Here is a 19436-nt window from a genome sequence, read left to right as displayed (position 1 = left end):
TGGAGGGCATCCGGACCCTCAGGTGCATGTGTCACTGTGGATATCACTGTGGTCCAGCAGCTGGAGGGCATCAGTACCCTCAGGTGCATGTGTCACTGTGCTCATCACTCTGGTGCAGCAGGTGGGGGGCATCAGGACTCTCAAGTGCATTTGTAACTATGTTCATCACTGTGGTCAAAGCTGGTGTGCATTAGGACTCTCAAGTGCGTGTGTCACTGTGGTAATCGTGGTAATCCAGCAGCTAGAGGGCATCAGGACCCTCAGGTGCGTGTGTCACTGTGCTCATCACTGTGGTCCAGAAGCTGGGTGGCATCAAGACACTCAGGGGCATGTACTCGTTACTTAGGTCCAGCCATTGGAGGGCATCAGTACCCTCAGGTGCATGTGTCACTGTGCTCATCCCTTTCGTCCGGCAGAAGGAAGGCTTCAGGACACTTAGTGCATTTGTCACTGTGCTCATCACTGTGGTCCAGCAGTTGGAAGGTACCAGGACACTCAGGTGCATGTGTCACTCTGCTCCTCACTGTGGTCCAGCAGTTGGAGGGTATCAGGTCCCTCAGGTGCATGTATCACTATACTCATCACTATGACTCAGCAGATGGAGGGCATCAGGAACTTCAGGTACATGTTTCACTGCGCTCATCACAGTGGTCCAGTAGCTGGAGGGCATCGACAACCTCAGGTGCATGTGTCACTGTGCTCATCACTGTCCAGCATTTGGAGGGCATCAAGACCCTCAAATGCATGTGTCTCTCTGTTCCTCAATGGGTCAAGTAACTGGAGGGCATCAGGACCCTCTGGTGCATGTGTCACTGTGTTTATCCCTGTGGTCCAGCACCTGGAGGGCATCAGGACGTTCAGGTGCGTGTGTCACTGTGTATATCATTGTGGTCCAGCAGCTGGAGGGCATCAGTACCCTCTGGTGCATGTGTCACTGATCTCATCACCCTGGCCCAACACCTGGAGGGCATTAGGACCTTCAAGTGAATGTGCCTATGTGCTCATTTCTGTGGACCAGCAGCTGGAGGAGATCATTACCCTCAGGTACTTGTGTCACTGTGCACATCCCTGTGGTCCAGCAGCTGGAGGAGATCGTGATCCTCAGGTGCTTGTGTCACTGTGCTCATCAATGAGGTCCAGAAAGTGTAGGGCATCAGAACCCTCAGTTGCATGTGTCACTGTGCTTATCCCTGTGGTCCAGTAGCTGGAGGGCTTCGGGACCCTCAGGTGAATGTGTCACTGTGCTCAACACTGAAGTTTGCCAGCTGGAGGGCATCTGGATCCTCAAGTGCATGTGGCACTGTGATCATCACTGTGGTCCCGCAGTTGGAGTGCATCAGGTCCTCATGTGTATGTGTCACTGTTCTCATCACTCTTGTGTAGCAACTGGAGCGTATCAGGACCCTCAGGTCCATGTGTCAGTGTGCTCATCAGTGTGGTCCAGCAGCTGGAGGTCATCAGAATCCTCAGGTGCATGTGTCATTGTGCTCAACTCTGTGGTCCAGGAGCTGGACGGCACCAGGACTCTCTGGTGCTTGTGTCACTGCGCACATCAGTGTGGACCAGCAGCTAGAGGGTGTCAGGTCTCTAAGGTGCATGTTTCACTGTGCTCATTGCTGTGTTCCAGCAGCTGGAGGACATCAGGACCCTCAGGTGCATGTGTCACTGTGCTCATCCCTGTGGTCCAACAACTGGAGGACAGCAGGTCCTTCAAGTGCATGTGTCACTGTGCTCATCACTGTGGTCCAGCAGCTCAAGGCATCAGGACCCTCACATGCATGTGTAACTGTGCTCATCACACAGTCTTGCAGCCGGATGGCATCAGGACCCTCAGGTGCGTGTGTTACTGTGTTCTTCACTGTGGCCCAGCAGCTGGAGGACATCAAGACTCGCAGGTGCGTGTGTCACTGTGCTCTTCACTGTGGACCAGCAGCTGGAGGGCATGAGGACACTCAGGTGCATGAGTTACTGTGCTCAAATCTGTGTACCCACATCTGGAGGACATCAGATCCCTCTGGTGCATGTGTCACAGTACTCTTCCCTGTGTTCCAGCAGCTAGAGAACATCAGGACCCTCAGGGGCATGTGTCACTGTTCTCGTCAGTTTGGTGCAGGAGCTAGAGGATATCAGGACTTTCAGGTGCATGTATCACTGTGCTCATCCCTGTGGTCCAAAGCTGGAGTGCTTCAGGACCCTCAGGTGCATGTGTTACTGTGCTCATCCCTGTGGTTCAGCACCTGGAGGACATCAGGAACCGGAGGTGCATGTGTCACTTCGTTCATTCCTGTGGTTCAGCACTTGGAGGACATCATACCCTCAGATGCATGTGTCTCTGTGCTCATCCTTGTGGTCCAGCAGCTGGAGAACATCAGGACCCTCAGGTCCATGTGTCACTGTGCTCTTCATTGTGGTCCAGCAGCTGGAGGGCATCTGGACCCCCACGTGCTTGTGACATGCTCATCACTGTGGTCCAGCAGCTGGGGGCATCGGGACTCTTAGGTGCATGTGTCACTGTGTTCCTCACTGTGGTCCCGCAGCTAGAGGGCATCAGGACCCTCACGCCAATGTGTCACTGTGCTCATACTGTGGTCCAGCAGCTAGAGGGCATCAGGATCCTCAACTGCATGTGTCAGTGTGCTCTTCCCTGTGATCCAGCACCTGGTGGATATAGGACCCTCAGGTACATGTGTCACTGTGCTCATCTCTGTGGTCCAGTAGCAGGAGGGCATCATGACCATCAGGTGCATGTGTCACTGTGCTCAGCACTGATGTCTAGCAGCTGGAAGGCATTAGGACACTCAGGAGTATGTGTCACTCTGCTCTTTACTGTGGTCCAGCAGGTGGAGTACATCATGATCCTCAGTTGCATGTGTCACTGGTCATCACTGTGACCCAGCAAATGGAGGACATCATAGTCTTCAGGTGCATGTATCACTGTGCTCATCACTGTGGTCCACCAGCTGTAGGGAATCAGGACACTCAGATGCATGTGTCACTGTGACTCTCACCGAGACTCAGCAGTTAGAGGGCATCTGGACCTTCAGGTGCATGTTTCACTGGTCTCATCACTGTGGTCCAGCAGCTGCAAGGTATCATGTCCCTCAACTGCATGTGTCTCTGTGTTCATCATTTTGGTCCAGCAGCTGGAGGGTACTGTGGTTCAGCAGCTAGAGGGTATAAGTACCTTCAGGTGCATGTGTGATTGTGCTCATCCCTGTCGTCCAGCACCTGGAGGGCATCAGTACCCTCCGGTGCATGTGTCACTGTGCTCATCTCTGTGGTCCAGCAGATGGAGGGCATCTGGACCCTTAGATGCATGTGTCAGTGTGCTCTTCATTGTGGTCCAGCAGCTGCAGGGCATCAGGTCCCTCAGGTGCATTTGTCACTGTGCTCATCCCTGTGGTTCAGCAGGTGGAGGGCATCAGGACCGTTAGGTGCATGTGTCACTGTGCTCATCACTGTGGTACAGCGGCTGTAGGGCTTCAGGACCTTCAATTGCATGTTTCACTGTGGTCATCATTCTGGCCTAGCAGCTGGAGTGTATCAGGACTCTCAGGTGCATGTGTCACTGTGCTCATCACTGTAGTACAGCAGCTGTAGGGCTTCAGGACCCTCAAATGCATGTTTCACTGTGGTCATCACTGTGGCCTAGCAGCTGGAGTGTATCTGGACTCTCAGGTGCATGTGTCACTGTGCTAATCACTGTGTCCCTGCAGGTAGAGGGCATCAGGACCCTCAGGGGCTTGTGTTACTGTGCTCATCACTGTGATCCAGCAGCTGGAGAGCATCAGGACCCTCATGTGCATGTGTCACTGTGCTCATCACTGTGGTACAGCGGCTGTAGGGCTTCAGGACCTTCAGTTGCATGTTTCACTGTGGTCATCACTGTGGCCTAGCAGCTGGAGTGTATCCGGACTCTCAGGTGCATGTGTCACTGTGCTAATCACTGTGGTTCTGCAGGTAGAGGGCATCAGGACTCTCAGGGGCTTGTGTTACTGTGCTCATCACTGTGATCCAGCAGCTGGAGGGCATCAGGACCCTCATGTGCCTGTGTCACTGTGGTCGTCAGTGTGATCCTGCAGCTGGAGGGCATGAGGACACTCAGGTGCATGTGTCACTATACTCATCACTTGTTCGAGCATTTGGAGGGCATCAGAACCGTCAGGTTAATGTGTCATTGTGCTCATTTATGTGGTCCAGCATCTGGAGGCATCAGGACCCTCAGGTGCATGTGACACTGTGCTCATCTATGTGGCCCAGTAGCTGGAAGTCATCTTGACCCCTAGGTGCATTTGTCACTGTGCTCATTTCTGTGGTCCAGCAGCTAGAGTGCATCAGGGTCCTCAACTGCACGTGTCATTGTGCTCATCACTGTGGTCCTGTCGCGGAGGGCATCAGGACCTCAGGTGCTTGTGTCCCTATACTCATCACTGTGGTCTAGCAGCTGGAGGGCATCACGGCCCTCGGGTTCATGTGTCACTGTACTCATCAATGTGGCCCAGCAGTTCTAGGACATTAGGTCCCTCAGGTGCCTGTGTCAATCTGCTCTTCACTTTGATTTTCCTGCTTGAGGGCATCAGAACCCTCAGGCATGTGTCCCTGTGGTCATCATTGTGATCCAGCTGCAGGTGGGCATCACAATCCTGAGGTGCATGTGTCACTGTGCTCATTCCTGTGGTCTAGCCGCTGGGGGGGCATCAGAACACTCAGGTGCATTTGTCACTCTGCTCATCACTGTGGCCCAGGAGTTGGAGGGCATCACGACCCTCAGGTGCATGTGTCACTATACTCATGACTGGTTCCAGCAGCTGGAGGACATCAGGACCCTCAATTGCATGTATCACTGTTCTCCACACTGTGGCCCAGCAGCTGGTGGGTATCAGGACCCTCAGGTGCATGTGTGGTGCTCATCACTGTCGTCCAGCAGGTGGAGGGCATCAGGACCCTCAGGTGTACGTGTCACTGTGCTCATCTTTGTGGTCCAGCAGGTGGAGGGCTTCAGGACCCTCAGGTGTACATGTCACTGTGGTCATCACTGTTTTTGACCATGTGGAGGTCATCATGATCTTCAGGTGCACGTGTCACTGTGTTCATCGTTTTAGTTCAGTATATGGATGACATACTGATCCTCAGGTGCACTGTGTCATTCAGTTTCACTGAAGGAAAGGATTAGAAGTTTCCCAGTTGTTTTCCAGGACAGAACCAGAACCTTTTTTTGTGTCATATAACAGGACAGAACCAGAACACTTTTTTTTGTTTTGTACCATGTGGAAATCAGACCTCACTTTGCAAACAACCTGACTCCTTCCAGCTTGTCGCAGTTAGGGGAGAGTGTTGGCCTTGAGTCTGCTCACTGAGGGCACACCCACACTCGTGCAGCCCAACAACTTCCCTCTGGTTTCCCAGACACTTGCTCTGCCTCTCACCCTTGGTCACCTCAAAGCAGCACTTCTAAAATGCAAGCATGCTTATTTCCCACTGTTCTTTAATAATATGGGCCACTGAGGACAGCAAATGATCATATAAAGCAAAGTCTGATGTAATGTATTGAGACAGTGTTTCAAAAAATAATACAAGGTCTTGGCATGAGGCTCAGTGGTAAAAGATCACAGGTTCAACTCAATGCTCAGTTCCCCCCAAAAAGAAGGAAAGAAGGCACCACAGGCACATGTTCCCTGCTTTGTCAGCTGCCTGATCTCTGGCCTTTGCTTGGACTGTCACTTTCCCTGGTATCCTGTCCTAGGACCTGACCCTCCTCCAGCTCCTGCAGTTATCTGAGGACAGCACCTGGTCTGTCCTCAGCACTGAGCCCCAGCAAATTCACTCAGTACCTATGCATGACAGCACACACCTGTCACTGGTGGGCATCCTGTGTATTCATGAGCTGTGCACCTCCACAGTGCTGCTGAGTGGGCTACAAGCCTCATGCACATGTCACAGGTGGGAATCATGTGTGCTCTGAGCTGTGTACCTCCACAGTGCAACCACGTCACAGGTGGGAATCAGGTGTGCTCTGAGCTGTGTACCTCCACAGTGCAACTACGTCACAGGTGGGAATCAGTTGTGCTCTGAGTTGTGCACCTGCAGGGTGCAGGCACCTCACAGGTGGGAATTGTGTGTGCTCTGAGCTGTGCACGTCCACAGTGCAACCACGTCACAGGTGGGAATGAGGTGGGCTCTGAGCTGTGCACCTCCACGGTGCAAACATGTCACAGGTGGATATCAGGTGTGCTCTGAGCTGTGCACCTCCATGGTGCAGCCACATCACAGGTGGGAATTGTGTGTGCTCTGAGCTGTGGACCTGCATGGTGCAACCACGTCACAGGTGGGACTCGGGTGTGCTCTGGGGTGTGTACCTCCGCAGTGCAACCAAGTCACAGGTGGGAATCGGGTGTGCTCTGGGCTGTGTACCTGCACAGTGTAGGCACAACTCAGGTGGGAATCGGTTGTGCTCTGAGCTGTGTACCTCCACAGTGCAACCACGTCACAGGTGGGAATCCAGTGTGCTTTGAACTGTGCACCTACATGGTGCAGCAGTGTCACAGGTGGGAAACAGGTGTGCTCTGAGCTGTGCAGATCCATGGTGCAGCCACAACCCAAGTGGGAATTGTGTGTGCTCTGAGTTGTGCACCTGCACGGTGCAGCCACGTCACAGGTGGGATTCGGGTGTGCTCTGGGCGGTGTAACTGCTCACTGCAGCCACGTCAGAAGTGGGAATCAGGTGTTCTCTGAGCTGGGCACCTGCACGGTGTAACCACGTTACAGGTGGGAATTGTGTGTTCTCCGGGCTGTGTACCTGACGATTCAGCTACGCCACAGGTGGGAGTAGCTTGTGCTCTGGGCTGTGTACCTGCACGGTGCATCCATGTCACAGGTGGGAATCGGTTGTGCTGTGAGCTGTGCACATGTACGGTGCAGCCACATGGCAGGTGGGAATCGGATGTGCTCTGAGCTGGGAGCTGCATGATGCAACCAAGTCACAGGGTGGAATAGCGTGTGCTCTGAGTTGTACACCTGCACTGTGCAGCCATGTCACAGGTGGGAATCGTGTGTGCTCTGAGCTGGGCACATGTACGGTGCAGCCACGACACAGGAGGGAAGTGTGTGTGCACTGAGCTGGGCACCTGCACGGTGCAGTCATGTCACAGGTGGGAATCGGGTGTTCTCAGGGCTGTGCATCTGCACGGTGCAGCCTCGTCACAGTTGGGAAACTTGTATGCTCTGAACTGTGCACCTGAACGTTGCAGCCACGTCATGGGGGGTATCAGGTGTGCTCTGGGCTGTGTAACTGCACACTGAAGCCATGTCATAGGTGGGATTCTGGTGTGCTCTTAGCTGGACACCTGCACGGTGCAGCCACATCACAGGTGGGAATCGCATGTGCTCTGAGTTGTGCACCTGAACAGTGCAGACACGTCACAGGTGGGAATCGTGTGTTCTCTGAGGTCGGCACCTGCACGTTGCAGCCACGTCTCATGTGGGAAGGGTGTGTGCACTGAACTGTGAACATGCACGGTGCAGCAGTGTCACAGGTGGGAATCAAGTGTGCTCTGAGCTGTGCACATCCATTGTGCAGCCACGTCACAGGTGGGAATTGTATGTGCTCTGAGCTGGGCACATACACAGTGCAGCCATGTCACAGGTGGGAATCAGGAGTGCTCTGGGCTGTGCACCTGCACAGTGCAGCCTCGTCACAGTTGGAAATCATGTGTGCTCTGAGCTGTGTACCTGCATGGTGCAGTCACGTCACAGGTGGGAGTTGTGTGCGGTCTTAGCTGGGCACCGGCAAGGTGCAGCCACATCACAGGTGGGATCGGATGTGCTCTGGGCTGTGTACCTGCGCAGTGCAGCCACGACTCAGTAGGGAATCAGGTGTGCTCTGAGCTGTGCAACTGCACGTTGCAGCCATGTCAAAGGTGGGATTTGGGTGTGCTCTGAGCTGTGCACCTGCATGGTTCAGCCATGTCACAGGTGGGAATCCAGTGTGCTCTGGGCTGTGTACCTGCACACTGCAGCCACGTCTCAGGTTGCAATCGGGTGTGTTCTGGTTTGTGTAGCTGCACAGTGGAACCATGTCACAGGTGGGAATCGGGTGTGCTCTGAGTTGTGCACCTGCATGGTGCAGCCACGTCACCATTGGGAATCGGGTGTGCTCTGAGCTGTGCACCTGCACGGTGCAGCCACGTTACACTTGGGAATCGGGTGTGCTCTGAGCTGTGCACCTGCACGGTGCAGCCACGTTACACTTGGGAATTGGGTGTGCTCTGAGCTGTGCACCTGCACGGTGCAGCCACGTCACAGTTGGGTTTCTGGTTTGTGTAGCTGCACAGTAGAACCACGTCACAGGTGGGAATCGGGTGTGCTCTGAGATGTGCACCTGCATGGTGCAGCCATGTCACCATTGGGAATCGGCGTGCTCTGAGCTGTGCACCTGCACGGTGCATCCACATTACACTTGGGAATTGGGTGTGCTCTGAGTTGTGCATTTGCATGGTGCAGCCACATCACAGGTGGGAATTGGGGGTGCTCTGAGCTGTGCACCTGCATGGTGCAGCCACATCACAGGTGGGTATTGTATGTGCCCGAAGTGGCACAACTGCAAGGTGTATCAGTGTCACATGTGCGAATTAGGTGTGCTCTGAGCTGTGCACATCCATGGTGCAGCCACGTTAATGGTGGGAATTGTGTGTGCTCTGAGCTGGGCACCTAAACGGTGCAACCATGTCACAGGTGGGAATCGGGTGTGCTCTGGGCTGTGCACCTGCACAGGCAGCCACATCACAGTTAGTTATCGTGTGTGCTCTGAGATCTGCACCTGCACGATGCAGCCACATCACAGGTGGGTGTTGTATGTGCTCGAAGTGGTGTACCTGCATGGTGTATCAGTGTCACAAGTGCGAATTAGGTGTGTTCTGAGCTGTGCACCTTCACGGTGCAGCCACATCAGTGGTGGGAATTGTGTGTGCTCTGAACTGGGCACCTACACGGTGCAGCCATGTCACAGGTGGGAATCGGGTGTATTCTGAGCTGTGTACCTGCACACTGCAGCCACATCACAGGTGGGAATCAGGTGTGCTGTGAACTGGGTACCTGCAAGGTGCAGCTACGTCATAGGTGGGAATCGCGTATGCTCTGAGTTGTGCACCTGCAAGGTACAGTCACTTCAAAGGTGGGAATCGCGTGTGCTCTGAGTTGTGCACCTGCAAGGTGCAGTCACTTCAAAGGTGGGAATCGTGTGTGCTCTGAGTTGTGCACCTGCAAGGTGCAGTCACTTCAAAGGTGGGAATCGTGTGTGCTCTGAGATGGGCACCTGCACGGTGCAGCCACATCACAGGTGGGAAGTGTGTGTGCTCTGAACTGTGCATCTCCAGGGTGCAGCAGTGTCACAGGTGGGAATCAGGTGTGCTCTGAGCTGTGCACATCCACAGTGCAGCCACATCACTGGTGGGAATTGTGTGTGCTCTGGGCTGTGTACCTGCACACTGCAGCCACATCACAGGTGGGAATTGGCTGTGCTCTGAGTTGGGCACCTGCACGGTGCATGCCACGTCACAGGTGGGAATTGTGTGTGCTCCAGACTGTGTACCTGCACGATTCAGCAATGTCACAGGTGGGAATTGTGTGTTCTCTAAGCTGGGCACCTGCACGGTGCAGCAACGTCACAGGTGGGAATCGCGTGAGCTCTGAGTTGTGCACCTGCATGTTGCAGCAACGTCACAGGTGGGAATCATGTGTGCTCTGAGCTGGGCACCTGCACATTTTAGCCACGTCACAGGTGGGAATCGAGTGTGCTCTGTGCTGTGTACCTGCACAGTGCAGCCATGTCTCAGGTGGGAATCAGTTGGCTCTGAGCTGTGCACCTGCATGGTGCAGTGACGTCACAGGTTAGAATTGTGCGTTCTCTAAGCTGGGCACCTGCACGGTCCATCCATGTCACAGGTGGGTATCGGGTGTGCTCTGGGCTGTGCACATGCACGGTGCAGACATGTCACATTGGGAATCGGGTGTGCTTTGAGCTGTGCACCTGCACGGTGCAGCCATGTCACAGGTCGGAAGCATGTGTGCTCTGAGCTGTGCACCTGCATGGTGCAGTCACCTTACAGGTGGGAATTGTGTGTGCTCTGAGCTGTGCACCTGCATGGTGCTGCAGTGTCACAGGTGGGAATCAGGTGTGTGCTGAGCTGTGCACATCCATGTTGCAGCCACATCACAGATGGGAATTGTGTGTGCTCTGAACTGGACACTTACATGGTGCAGCCATGTCACAGTTGGGAATCGTGTGTGCTCTGAGCTGTCCACCTGCTCGGTGCAGCCACGTCACAGGTGATAATCGGGTGTGCTCTGGGCTGTGTACCTGTGCACTGCAGCTACGGCACAGGTGGGATTGTATGTGCTCTGGGCACCTGCACGGTTCAGCCACGTCACTGGTGGAAATCAAGTGTGCTCCGAGTTGTGCACCTACACGGTGCAGCCATGTCACAGGTGGAAATTGGGTGTGCTCTGAGATGGGCACTTACACGGTGCATCCATGTCACAGGTGGGAATCGGGTGTGCTCTGAGCTGTGCACCTGCATGGTGCAGTCACGTCACAGTTGGGAATTGTGTGTGCTCTCAGCTGGGCACCTGCATGGTGCAGCCATGTCACAGGTGGAAATGTGTGTGCTCTGGGCTGTGTACCTGCTGGGTGCAGCCACGTCACAGGTGGGAATTGTGTGTGCTCTGAACTGAGTACCTGCATGGTGCAGCCATGTCACAGGTGGGAATTGGGCGTGCTCTGCGTGTGTACCAGCACAGAGTAGCCACGTCTCATGTGGGAATCGGGTGTGCTCTGAGCTGTGCACCTGCATGGTGCTGCCATGTCACAGGTGGGAATCTGGTGTGCTCTGGGCTTTGTACCTGCACAGTGGAGCCACGTTGCAGGTGGGAATCAGGTGTGCTCCGAGCTGTGCTCCTGCACGGTGCAGCCCCGTCACTGGTGGGAATTGGGTGTGCTCTGAGGTGTGCACCTGCATTGTGCAGCCACGTCACAGGTGGGAATTGTTTATGCTCTGAACCATGCACCCGCATGGTGCAGCCACGTCACAGTTGGGAATCAGGTATGTGCTGAGCTGGACACCTGCACAGTGCAGCCACGTCACAGGTGGGAATCAGGTGTGCTCTGAGCTGTGCACCTGCATGGTGCAGCCATGTCACAGGTGTGAATCGGGTTTGCTCTGGGCTGTGTACCTGCACAGTGCCTCCACGTCTCAGGTGGGAATCAGGTGTGCTTTGAGCTGTGCACATGCACGGTGCAGCCATGTCACAGGTGTGAATCAGGTGTGCTCTGGTCTGTGTACCTGAATAGTGCAGCCACATCTCAGGTGGGAATCGGGTGTGCTCCTGGCTGTGTACATGTACCGTGCAACCACATCACAGGTGGGAATCAGATGGCTCTGAGCTGTGAACCTGCACGGTTTATCCATGTCACAGGTGGGAATTGTGTGTTCTCTGAGCTGGGCGCCTGCACAGTGCAGCCACGTCACAGTTGGGAATCGAGTGTGCTTTTAGGTGTGCAACTGCACCGTGCAGCCACGTCACTGTTGGGAATCGTTTGTGCTCTGAGCTGGGCACCTGCACGGTGGAGCCATGTCACAGGTGGGAATTGTGTGTGCTATGAGCTGTGCACATCCAACGTGCAGCCATGTCACAGGTGGGAATCGGGTGTGCTCTGAGCTGTGTACCTCCACAGTCCAACCACCTCACCGATGGGACTCAGGTGTGCTCTGAGCTGTGCACCTGCACGGTGCAGTCACGTCACAGGTGGGAATTGTGTGTGCTCTGAACTGGGCACCTGCATGTTGCAGCCATGTCACAGGTGGGAATTGTTTGTGCTCTGGGCTGTGTACCTGCACGGTGCAGCCACGTCACAGGTGGGAATTGTGTGTGCTCTGAGCTGTGCACCTGCATGGTGCAGCCACGTCACAGGTGGGAATTGTGTGTGCTCTGAGCTGCGCACCTGCATGGTGCAGCCACGTCACAGGTGGGAATCAGATGTGCTCTGGGTTGTGCAGCTGCATCGTGCAGCCTCATCACATTTGGGTATCGGGTGTGCTCTGAGTTGTGCACCTGCATGGTGCAGCCACGTCATAGGTGGGAATAGGGTGTGCTCTGGGCTGTGTACCTGTACAGTGCAGCCACGTCACAGGTGGGAATCGGATGTGCTCTGCCCTGGGCACCTGTACGGTGCAGCCACATCACAGGTGGGAATCAAGTGTGCTCTGCGCTGTGCACCTTCATGGTGCAGCCACCTCACAATTGGGAATTGTGTGTGTTCTGAGCTGGGCACCTGCACTGTGCAGCCATGTCACAGGTGGAAATCAGGTGTGCTCTGAGATGGGCACATCCATGGTGCATCCACCTCACAGGTGGGAATTGTTTGTGCTCTGAACTGGGAATCAGTTGTACTGTGGGCTGTGCACCTGCACAGTGCAGCCACGTCACATTTGGGAATCGGGTGTGCTCTGAGCTGTGCACCTGCACAGCGCAGCCACGTCGCAGTTGGGAATTGGGTGTGCTCTGAGCTGTGCACCTGCCCGGTGCAGCCATGTCGCAGTTGGGAATTGGGTGTGCTCTGAACTGGGCACCTGCCCAGTGCAGCCACGTCACAGGTAGGAATTGGGTGTGCTCTGGGCTCTGCATCTGCATGGTGCAGCCATGTCACAGGTGGGAATTGTGTGTGCTCTGGGCTGTGCACATCCACGGTGCAGCCATGTCACAGGTGGGGATTGTGTGTGCTCTGGGCTGTGCACATCCACGGTGCAGCATTGTCACAGGTGGGGATTGTGTGTGCTCTGACCTTGGCCCATTCACGGTGCAGCTAAACATCCACAAGCCTTGGGCACCAGTCCCATGCACAACTACAACACTGTTTCCAACTCCTTAGGACTGCGGCCATGCAGCAGTCATACTTTGACCTTAGCTAGATGATGTTTTTGATTTAATTAGCATAAGATATTCATTGAATGAATGAAACACGGATTATTTACTTAACTTACTTGTGTATTAAATTGCATGGTTCTGAAACTCAAAGACTGGGTGGGCGATCAGTGCAGAGGGCTTGCTAGTGTGCCGAGGCCCTCGCTCAAGTCAGCACAGCAGAATCAATGTGCTCTCTCCTGCAGACACTTCCTGCTTCTCTCTTTCACTCTGGGTTCATGTTCCCCACGGTCCCTTAGGTAATTCTGGACCCACTCCCACCACCGTACAAGGCTCCTGTCCTCAGTACAGCCTTCGGAAATGGACACACGCAACAAGGTAGTCTTTAATAAGAGTGGAAAATCCACCACACTGTTCCAGCCACAAATAGGAAATTAGAAATGAGCATGGTTTTAACGGTATCATGTCACTGCCAGTAAACAGAGTGCCTCTGAAAAACGTCAGGGGCAGAGGAGACGGTATTTTAACTCTTTATTTGGAATTAATTTCAAATTTTTAGGAAAGTAGCAGGAAAAACAGTAATACAGAGGCCGTCCATATGCACCATTCCCTGACCTACCTGCAGTTAAACATTGTCTCCTTACAACTTATTTTTAAAAGTTTCATTATTTTAAGTGATGCACTATAACATAAACATTGCTTATGTCCTTGGAGTACCATGTGCTGTTCCCATACTTGAATACACTGTGCATTAGGTAAATTATGTTAAACATATCTGCCTCCTAAACATTCATCACTTCTTTTTTTAATTATTAGTTATTTATTTTTTAATTTTTTACAGACTGCATTTTGATTCATTGTACACAAATGGGGTACATCATTTAGTTTCCATGGTTGTGCACGATGTAGACTCACAGCATTCGTGTAATCAGACATGTACATAGTGTAATGACGTCTGTCTCATTCCACCATTTTTCATCCCCCTCCCTCTCATTTCCTTCTACATAATCCAAAGTTCCTCCATTCTTCTCTCACTCCCCACACCCCCCATCCACATTATATATCATTCTCCACTTGTCAGGGAAAACATTCCATAGTGAGGACATTCAAAGCCAGTTCTGCTTTCTGAAACAGTGTGTTATTGTCATCTGTACTCACCCTGTTGTGCAACTGCACACCAGAACGTCCCTCCCCCTCCATTTCACCCCTTGGTTCTTGCCCCCGATGCCATCATTGCCACTACCTGAGAACATGGGTATTCTCAGTGGAGTCAGGAGCTCCTCTGAATATCAACATCACTACAATGTCACTGTGTAATGCACTCTGTGTGGAGGAGGGTGAAACCCAGAAACTTTCGAGTTCAAGGAACAATTCCTAAAAGAGGCGTGGAAATGAGATGAAATGCCCTGGTGGTCTTAGCATCTGAGGAGTGACCTTTGGAATGTAGTCCTACACTTCCGGTGTGCAGAAAGAAGAGACTTGAATATACGTATGTTATCATAAAGATTCTCTATGTTGTGGCTTCTTTAAAAACTGGTCCTGCATTCAACATTTTCTTTAGGGCTCCCATGACATCCTTATTCCTAAGACTATAGATTAAAGGATTTAGCACAGGAGTGAGTATGGTGTAAAAGACGGACACCACCATGTCCTTCTGTGGGGTGTGGTAGGAGCTGGGGAGCATGTAGGTGTAGACAGCAGCCCCATAGAAGAGCGTGACCACCATCATGTGTGAGGAGCAGGTGGCCAGGGCCTTCCTCCTGCCCTCTGCTGAGTTCATCCTGTGGATGGTGAGCAGGATGCAGGAGTAGGAGCCTGAGATGACTGTCACGGGGATGAGGAGCATGAGGACACAGCACAGGTACATGAGCGTCTCGTAGAGTGAGGTGTCCGAGCAGGAGAGCTTCATCACGGCAGGGACTTCACAGAAGAAGTGCTGGATCTCCTGGGATCTGCAGAATGGGAAGGTCATGGTGACGGAAGTCAGCATGAAGCCATCCACTGATCCCAGGAACCAGCACCCAGATGCCAGGAGGAGACACACCTTGCGGTTAACGAGGACAGGGTAACGGAGTGGATGGCAGATGGCCACGTAGCGGTCATAGGCCATGGCTGCCAGAAGGAAATGTTCTGAACCACCTAAGGTCAGATAGAGGAACATCTGCAGCCCACATTCAGGGACCGAGATGGTACTCACGCCCAGCACCTGGTCTAGAAGCACCTTGGGCACAGTGATGGAGATGTACATCATGTCCATGAGGGACAGCTGGCTGATGAAGAAGTACATGGGGGTGTGGAGCTGGGTGTTGGAGTGTATCAGGAGGACCAGGAGAGCATTTCCAGACAGGGCCATGAGGAAAACCAGGAAGATGACCACACACAGCAGAGCTGGGTGCTGGGATTGACTGAAGAGTCCCACCAGGATGAAGTCTGCCCACCTCGTGTGGTTGGTCATCCAGGTGGCGATGTCCATGAGCTTCCTCCTGGGACAACGAGAAAGCTTTGGGTTAATGTCGTATAGCAGGCTGAAGTGAATGGCGTGTGTGTGTGTGTGTGTGTGTGTGTGTGTGTGTGTGTTCCCACCTGATTATGCCAACCAGAAAATCGTATGAGTCTGTAACTTTGGGGCTTATAAATGACTTATAATTCAATGAATTTACCAGAAAATTGAAAATTCACAACTGTGGGACTGTGGCTCAAAGGAATTGGTGGTTCATACTCTGAAGTTACTGGTGTTGGGAGAGGGGAGGCTTCTTGATAGATGATGCTGTTTGTAAACCAATGTTGGAAATTTGAAGAGTCACCACCCTGACCAAACACAAATAGTAAACCACTGGGGAAAAAAAAGAAATAAAAATCCTTATTTCTAAGCTTTTGCCATAGCAATCTGAATTGAATCAGCCTCTCTGGTTTAAGGCTTCTGGTAAGATCCTAAAGAATGTGAGAGGTACATTCTTTGTATAAAGATTTAGAAAGTCACTGAAACATCGTTTGAGGGAAATTCATACCAAGGCTTTTTCCCCCTCTGTCCACGGTATTGAACTCCATGTGTGTCTGTGGTTTTGTGGGCAAAATTCTGCCACATCTCTGAGACCCAGCTGGGTCCCGATGCACAAAAGACCGAGGACAGACCCAAGGGTGAGAAGCCTGTCCTTGTCCCATCTGTCCACACTGCTGGACCTCAGGTGTGGTGAGACTCAACTGAACATGGTAATGAATGCACCCAGAACAGCACCAGTGAGTAAACACATACGCCGTTCAAGAGATAACACGGCTTTCATTGTTTCGCCAAAGGAACCGGGTGCTCTTACCGTCTTATGACAGGAGACGTGTTGCGGCGTCAGTACCTAAGTAACCAGTCACGGCTTTGAATCGGTACCTTTGTAGGTCCAGTCAACTTAAGTGTCCGAGCACTTACTTTATATAAATTTGCACCAGCTGTGTTTATGCATCACATCAACACTTGTGACCCGTACTTCTCATCTTCACCCGTGGGCCGGTTCCGCTGAGCTCCTGGCTCCCTTTCTTCTAGGACACGCCTCTTCAGGTTTTCCTCCTTGAGCTTCTGCCACTGGCATTAAACTTCGGGAGGGTGACCAGGACTTAGAGGGTCACTGCCTTGCCCGACAAGGCTTCTGCTGGGTTTGCAAACGCCATCTGTACTGCCCACTGCAATCGCTTTGTCAGGGAGCTCAGAGGTCCTCAGGCCCACTGGACAGAACCGAGATGTCTCTGGCCCTTGACTGACTCTTCTCCCCTCTGTCTTGCCACTCATGGCCTCTGGGTTAGAAATTGAAGATGAACCCAAGACTCATTAAACTTTGTAACTTTTAGGGATGGCACCCTCAATCTACCCAGGGAAGTAAGCTAAATGAACATGATTTACAGTGAATGTTAAAATAGCTATAAAACAAGAAAGGGTAACAGAAGCAAAAAGATACTTGGTGTTTCTGAAGAAGGTCCATTATGACTCCTCTACCATTTGCCTAATGGAAAGATGTGTCACTTTCTAAAGGTCCTTGCCAATGTGGGCTATTCGAGGGATGACTTTGGCAGTGGTCATGATACAAGGGTATTTTGGGGAGATTTTCCAAGTTTTAAGAGCAATGCTATGTTCTTATAATAACTCTAAACACTAGCGAAGACAATTTGGGTTCTAGGGTGCTGATGCAGTAGACAGCACATCAATATTTATCAAATCTGGGACAGATTGCATTTAAAGTCACGATATTTCTATATTCTCACCTGCATTGGCAGATGGAAGCTGAGCTTTGGGAAAGATTTTGAGCAGTCCAATAAACTGTGAGACGGACTTGTGGATTCAATCCACACTCGTGGTCAGAGTGGGGCAAAGATCTGGCTGGAAAGCGCTTGCTGTTAGTGGTGGGAAAGGTGCAGGGGGTGGAGGGTGCTTGCCAAGGCTCTGTGCATTGGGTGAAGGGTCACTGTCATCAAGCCACAGTCAAGAGCTGACCTGGTGCACAGACAGAGGACGGATCCCTGGTCTGCACCGTGCACAGTGACCGCCGCCTCTCCACTTCCTTTTCCCTGTGCTGGATTTTCCTGTGCACGGCACAGTGTGCTGAACCTGGAGAATCGTCAGTGTGGGTGGCAGAGTAATGGAGACCTTATCTGAAGTTCATAGCTCTGTCAAGCAGAGCTGCCCTGAAATGCTGACCCCTTTCCCAAGTCCATCCCCGTAAGTCCTTGCCATTGGTATCAAATCTCAGGAAGCACAACCTGGATCTAGAGGGCTTGACGGGACTAGCGCAGGCTTACCAAATTTCATCTTCCCCTAGAGCCTGGGAGGTAGATACTCATCTTATTTTACCTGTAAGAGTTGAAAAATCCAAGTGCTCGGGGCTCCCGTAAGGTCACACCGCTTCCCTCAGTCCACTCTGGAGCCCTGGGGTCAACTCTGCTTGGTCCTCTTGGGGACAGAGTCCTTCCTCCATGGTTTGTAATTTGGATTTTGAGCCACTTGATATCAGTTTAATCAATGAGCATAAATACGATTCAGATATTGGTTTCTAGAGTTTTCTAACTTAGAAAGAATCTCAAAGTAAAATCAATCACCCTTCCTCTGCAAAACTTTCTATATAATTCACATCCAGGAAATTATGATACAGAAAGAATGAACATCGATTTACCCATAAATAATTGGAAGATAAAAACCCATTTCCTGTTGTATTATACTAAATATGCTTCATATGAGATGACATTCAAAAGAAAAAGACATTTGCTACGTCCAGGAGGTGATGGATAAAACTGAGCAGACGCAGTGAGGTCCTCGTAGAGCACCTTGGAGGCACGGCACCCAGGAGCGGTGACTCCTGAAGGCTGGGGCCGTCTGGCTCTTCTTGCCCTGAGGCCAAGCCTCAGTCCCACCCACGGGCTGATGCAAAGAAAAGTCGGGACGTGACAGCATCCTGGCTCTTGGAGCTCTTTTGGGAGTGGAGAGGGTTTCCTGTGGACAAACTCCCTTGGGACTTTGAAGAGGATGCAATTAAGAGAGATAAAGAGGCTATAGCTACTGCTGACCTCTTCTGGTTTTCTTCTCATGAGTTCTAAAAATATCTTCCTTATTGTCAAACTCAAAATCTTACCCAGTATTAGCAATCATTGCAAACTTCATCACCAAACTTCATCTAATTCTTATCTATGAACTGTGGGTTAGTGGTATCTGTCTGTTCCATTGTACATCCGTGTGTCTCTGCATGTGGAGTTGTGGAATACCACAACATATATGCAGCAGGTACGTGCGCGAAACTCGGCGTTCAGTTCGAGCATCGGGAAGAACACCTCCACTGAGTGAAGTGATCTAGACGAACACGTGTTCACATCTTCATCTCTATCATTGTTCATCAGAGTATGGGTGAGACTCTTTGTCCTGTCATTCACTTGCAATCTATTTTGCTTTAATATTGCCTTTAATTTAAACTATGTGTTTTTATTTTAAATGTTGACATGATAGAAAAAAATCTAAAGCACAAACTGGTACAAATAAAATTGAAAATTCACCCATAGCATGGTGTCCCTGATAAAAATCAAGCTTGGAAATGTGTTTTGACTTCAAGCTGTAAATATCTACTGCAGGTACCTCGTTGGCCAAAAGCGTGGATTAAAACAGGTGGCAAGGTGGAGGCAGCTCCTCCCTTTCTCTCATACAGGCAAGTTCTCAACTTTTATTCTGAATGCGTGTTCTATCATTAAACTGGTCATTTCCCCTGACATGGAGGTCTTTCCTGATGGCCTTGGTCCACACAGTGTCTGTTGGTCAGGCTGCCTCCTGAGCTGCAGCTGCCTCTGACCTGCAGGGCTTCAGCCTGCAGATGGCTTGTCCTGCTTCCTCAGCCACCTGGTTTCCTGTAAGTTGTGAATTGCAGCCCCGCAGTCTTCTGTAGGTGGGAGGAAGAAAGAAACTATGTCTTTTCTCCCATCTTGGAGATAGTCCCAGCAGGTGCTGCAGCTGCAGGCAACAGGACCCTGTGTGCATTTCAGGGTCTACACCCCAAGTCCAT

The 19436-nt window shown here is 51.9% G+C and overlaps 1 protein-coding gene across 1 annotated transcript; it reads right to left on the bottom strand.

Moving 5' to 3' along the window:
* Nucleotides 1-14425: 14425 nt before the first annotated feature.
* On the bottom strand, nt 14426-15388 carry LOC124973449 (olfactory receptor 2T29-like). The gene has a single exon (XM_047537377.1). The coding sequence runs from the start codon at nt 15386-15388 to the stop codon at nt 14426-14428; it is 963 nt and encodes a 320-aa protein (XP_047393333.1).
* Between the last annotated feature and the right edge of the window lie 4048 nt (nt 15389-19436).

Source organism: Sciurus carolinensis, assembly GCF_902686445.1.
Source record: "Sciurus carolinensis chromosome 19 unlocalized genomic scaffold, mSciCar1.2 SUPER_34, whole genome shotgun sequence".
Classification (NCBI taxonomy): Eukaryota; Metazoa; Chordata; class Mammalia; order Rodentia; family Sciuridae; genus Sciurus; species Sciurus carolinensis.
Note: the sequence above shows the minus strand (reverse complement) of the source record. Positions and strands in the feature narration are given on the sequence as shown.

Coding starts and splice junctions, on each gene's coding strand:
- LOC124973449 (XM_047537377.1), bottom strand. CDS start 15,388: ATGGACATCGCCACCTGGATGACCAACCACACGAGGTGGGCAGACTTC.